General features: G+C 43.0%; 1 protein-coding gene across 2 annotated transcripts; it reads right to left on the bottom strand.

Annotated features, from left to right (window-relative positions):
* Positions 1 to 188: 188 nt before the first annotated feature.
* On the bottom strand, positions 189 to 3,138 carry LOC112508510 (uncharacterized TPR repeat-containing protein At1g05150-like). 2 transcript variants are annotated; one of them, XM_025113150.1, is made up of 2 exons: positions 1,975 to 3,138; positions 189 to 1,743 (listed from the first exon to the last, which is right to left on the bottom strand). In XM_025113150.1, the coding sequence occupies exons 1-2, from the start codon at positions 2,876 to 2,878 to the stop codon at positions 398 to 400; spliced, it is 2,250 nt and encodes a 749-aa protein (XP_024968918.1). In that variant the 5' UTR covers positions 2,879 to 3,138; the 3' UTR covers positions 189 to 397. The 2 variants fall into 2 exon arrangements, with proteins under 2 accessions (XP_024968918.1, XP_024968917.1); XM_025113149.1 differs by having other exon boundaries at positions 189 to 3,138.
* Between the last annotated feature and the right edge of the window lie 2,126 nt (positions 3,139 to 5,264).

Genomic DNA, 5,264 nt, shown 5'->3' with positions numbered 1-5,264 from the left:
CCAAAATTATAAATTTCCTAATTTATCTATTGATTTGTGTTTAATATTGGTTCTCACAATTACCACAAACTAATTAGTTCTCATTTGATTAGGCCCCTATATATATATATATATATATATATATATATAGATAGATCATATGGAACAAAGGTAAAGAAAGAAGAAAACAATGTAGAATCAAGAACAATGAGATTGAATGATGCGGTATCATACATATGGGGTCAAAAACAGGGAGTACAAGGACACACAGAATACATCTTGATGAAGCTGGTGGTTAAACAAAGAATTCAGGGGCTATTTATCGCCATTTTATTAGCTTTATCAACATATTTGCCACCTCTATATATCACACACCAAACCCACTTAAAGAATATATATATGGCCAATGGAATCAACGCTACAAATTAGTACCACTAGTTGTTGTAGTTGTAGTTGCAGTAGTTGTTGTTGTTGTTGTACCTGATGAGCTTTTAGCAGGATGCAAACTAAACCACATACACTTGTCTTTCACTGCTTCACTCTCTTTTGCATACTCTTTGAATTGATACTCATCCTGTTTGAAACTTGGAGGCACTTTTCCTTCACTATAACATTGACCACAGAGGCTAAATTGCGATTTCATTTCCTTGAACCGGGACCCGATGATCGGGTAGCGGCAGACGGCGCAAGAATGTTTTCCGTGCCGGTTTCTGTCTGTGGTTTCAAGCTTCATAAGAGTCGACATGATGCCAAAGCCCCAATCGGGGTCGTCAAAAAGAGCAAGAAATTCTGTGAATGAGATTGTTGAGTTATCGGGGTCTCTGTGGATTTCGAGCAGCTCACTTGCACCTTGAGATGGAATGTAGATTGCTCTTAATAACTTTATATAACGCAAAGCATCGATCTTTCTGATCTGGCCGTTAACGCCGTGGTCGTTTACTGGTCGCCAGAGAAGGGAATCGAATGCAACCCTTTTTCGTTTTTCTGGTGTGCCACCACATATTGGAGCTATCATCGCGAAAAACATCCCCAAGTCGACCCTCCCGGATTCTGATTCATCTAAAACCGTGAGGATTTTGAGGTTTATAGCTTTGACAGCTCCAACGAAAGTTTCAGGCTTCAAGAAACCGAGTAATCTTCGAAGAACACCCTCTAAAGAAGCTTTACGGATAGATTTCTCAGGGAAGCCGTTGCCCGAATAAGTTAATGGAGTCTCGTTTTCGTTCATCTCCTTCTTGAGAAGTTCAACATCACAGCGGATTAGCCTCGTGGTTCTTTGGAAAGTCCGAATATCGAGAGCTGTAGCGAGTTCTTGCCTTAATGTGGTCTTATCACCAACGGTTTTAAACTTCAGCGATTCAACGATTATAAACGAATCATCCCCATTCCCTTTTCCACTTCCATTTCCCTTCAGTTTCTTCTTATGAAGCTGTTTCAAGTGACCAATGGCATCATACAATTCAATCCTGTTGGTCATTTTCAAAGCCTCTTTTAGAGCCTTTTTAGCTTCTTCAGTTTCTCCAGCACCTAATAAAGAAACTGCCTTATTAAGCTGAGCTCTCCAATGGTTAGGCCACACTCCTAATACCCTTGTGTACACTTCTGAAGCTCTTTGATACCTGCCCATATCCATATAAAGACCACCAAGATTATATAAAGCATCCACATGACCAGGCTTCAAATCAATGGCTTTCTGAAACTCCTTGATGGCATTCTCATCGTCTCCAATGGCGTGCAGAGCTGAAGCTAAGTCACAATGGGCATCTGCATAATCGTTTTTCATGTAAATGGCTTCTTCTAAAGCTTTTACAGCAGCTTTATACTCTCCTACACCAAATAGAGCACTACCCAAAAGCTTTAAAGCTCGAAAATGAGTTGGGCAAAGAATTGCAGCCTCTCTGTAATGTTCACAAGCACTTATAACCATACCTTCACCTTCTAAAGAAATCCCAAGATTCACATGAATTTGAGGAAGCAAATAAGCCCATTGGTTACCTCCAGCTTCGGCTGCATCTAAAGCAGATATGAACTCACTTTTGGCCTCACTGTGCCGGCCGATGACATAATAGCAGTTTCCGGCCCGGAAATGGGGTCTGACGTCGGTTGGTTGTAATTCACAGGCTCGTTTGAAACAAACCAATGATTCTTTGAATAATTGTTGGTCGTATAGAACTCGACCAAGAGCCATATGCCCATCGAATGCTTCTTCTCTTGATCTTGACCCATCTGCTCTGGACCTTAGAGACCCTAATTCTTTCACGAATAGAGCATAATCATGGCTATTTTCTTCCCAAACGATCCGTTTATCGAGCTCGGAAGATGGTCCGAGCTCTCGAGACCACCCTGGATCAGAATACGCATCGAAATTCTCCCCTTTGGTTTTGCCGTCTTTCGTTTGCTTTGCTTTTAACCTCTTGATCAGAATTTCCAAATCGTCGACGAGTTTCCACGTGTCGTCGAAGATGATTCCGTGGTTAGGGGAGGCTGCCCAGGCGGCCGTACGTCGGTTCTGCGGTGGACCCGCCGAAGACGCCCGCTCCATGACCGATGAGGTGGAGGCTTCTTCCAATGCCAATGAAGAAGTAACTTCATTATCATCGTCGGGTTTTAATTCAAGCCCTAATGCCTCGAAATCACGGTCGACGTCACCGGCACCGTCGTCGTACGTCCGCAATAGACCGTCGTATGTCAGACCCGTTTCGCCGTCGATGAACTCGCTGTACGTACGGAAAACCTCGTCGAGGATGGCGCTGATTTGCTCGTCGCTAAATTTAACCCTAGGGTTTACTGCAACAACAAGGGCGGCCATTTCATCCCTATTAAGACCACCATCTCTGTTGAAATCAAATTGCTGGAAAATCCTTCGTACCTTCTCCGATCTGCTCCCTCTGGTGGCCATTTACGTGGGTTAAATTAAAAGAAAACAAAAAAAATTCAGCAAATTGAAATGGGTTTAAGCTGTTTCAGAACCCCAACCCCAAAAGAAACTGGATCAAATTGCGTTAAAAAACATGGGGCATTTGAGATACAATTACTGCAAATTACACAGAAAATCGAATTGGGTGCACATATTTGATCGTTTGGGTTGAGAATTCACCGCAAATTTGATACGAAAAAGATAAAGTGTTGGGAGGGAGAGAGAGAGAGAGAGAGAGAGAGAGAGAGAGAGAGGAGAAGAGCGAAATCTCTTTTTATCTCTTTCTTCTCATAATTTTTCCCTCTGTTGTGTGCTGGGATGATGGGGATGGTGGACCTAACCAGCCGCACGACAACGGCATCCATTTCCGTTTTTCCTTTGGTGCTTATATTTCCATCTTCCTCAATTTTCCCACACCAACGGTAAAAAAACACACATAATTAAAAAATGCAATGTTTTCTTGAGGTAATCTTCAAATAAATATTCTATAAAGTTTTAATATTTGTAACGTATTAAAACTTAGTCTTAAAGATTGTTCGAATGGTTTTGGTTGAAAGACAGTTACTGAAACATCAGTAAACTATGATACCGGAACAGCGATGTAGGTTTTTGGTGGGGTTCATGAGACAGTGACTTTATTGGGAAGGAAATTGAACCAGGAGAAGTCGCCGAACGATGATGCGTCACTTTTGGTTCAGGTTGCCACTGAATAAGTAGAAGCATAAGGGCCCGTTTGGTTCGCGGAATTTGAAGGAATTTGACGGAATTGGAATGATAAATTCCTTTGACCAAATTCCAATTCCTTTGTTTGGTTCATTTCTTGAAATGGATGGAATCCTTCAAATTCCAATGAATTCCACAAGTTAAGGAATTCATCATTCCTTAGCATAATGGAAGGAATTGAATTCCATCAACACCCACAACGACCATGCTATTACTGTTTGTGATGCCCCACCCCTAACCCCCCACTACCACCACCACACCACTACTCACTGCCACCCACCCTACCCCACCACTAACCACCATGCCATTACTATTGTCATCACACCCACCCACCATCGGGTCCCGGTCACTCACTGCACATCCCTGCTACGACCATGCTACTACCGTTACTATCACGCCCCTAACCTAACCCCCACCACCACACCATTATTGTCGCTATCACAGCTGCCATTCACCCCCACCCCACCACTAACCACCATGCCACTATTGTCGTCGTTATACCCATCCACTCCCAGCCACCCGACCACCATCCCACCACTGTCATCGTCATAACTGCCACCCATCCCCACTACCCAWCCCCCCCTAACCTAACCCCCACCCCTCACCATTATTGTCGCTTTCACAACCGCCATTCACTCGTAACCCACCCCGACCCCAACCCTAGCCCACCACTAAATACCATGCCGCTATTGTTGTCATTATACTCATGCACTCCCACGCCTCAGCCACCCGACCACTATCATCGTTACATCTACCACCCCGCCAAATACCCCACCCACCCCCATCCTACTCCAACCCACCACTAACCACCATCCTACCACTATAGTCTTCACTTGCCACCCACTAGCCCATCCCCAATGCCTCACCTCACCCCGCCTACCCCCAACAACCCCACCTATTGTGGGGCAGGGGCAGGAGTGGTGGGGGCGGGGTTGGGGCAGGGTGATAGCTGTGATGACGACATTAGTGACATGGTGGTTGGTAGGGCGTGGGTGGGGCGATATGTGGGATGGTCCAAACAAAGACGATTGTTCCAATTCTATTGAGAGATTTCATTCCAATTCCTACCATCCAAATGCATGGTCAAATTCCATCAAATTCCATTCCAATTCTTTCAAAGTCAAATTCCTTTGATGGATTCCAATTCCATCAAATTACATTATGTGAACAAAACACCCCCTAAGAGTTGATTATGGATTGGTTTGTCCTTATTCTTGTTACTGTTCTTCTGTTTAAATTGTCCCTCCACTGATTACCGATAGATATACACTATCATACCGATAGATATACACTATCATACCGATAGATATACACTATCATACTGATAGTAGAATTATGTGAAATTAGTGTGTTCGCTTATTTGTTTTCATTGCATTCATGTTGTTGGTTGTTATTGTGGAGCACGATTACTTGTTCGGGATATTGAAAACATTTATTATCCTACTTGTTTCTGCATCGTTGTTGCTTTGCTTACACACATCTCTTTGTAATATTTGGACCCAATTAAGGGTCGTACTCTCATTTTTATAACTATATATATATATATATATAGAGGTTGGTTCAAATAGAAACCAACCATATGGTACAAACTATGTGAACCGATCTTGATCGTTCATTTTATCATCAAACGGTTATTATTAAATGA

The sequence above is a fragment of the Cynara cardunculus genome, assembly GCF_001531365.2.
Source record: "Cynara cardunculus var. scolymus isolate 2C chromosome LG 3, CcrdV1, whole genome shotgun sequence".
NCBI lineage: Eukaryota > Viridiplantae > Streptophyta > Magnoliopsida > Asterales > Asteraceae > Cynara > Cynara cardunculus.
The sequence above is the reverse complement of the archived record's forward strand: the minus strand, read 5'-3'. Positions and strand labels throughout refer to the sequence as shown.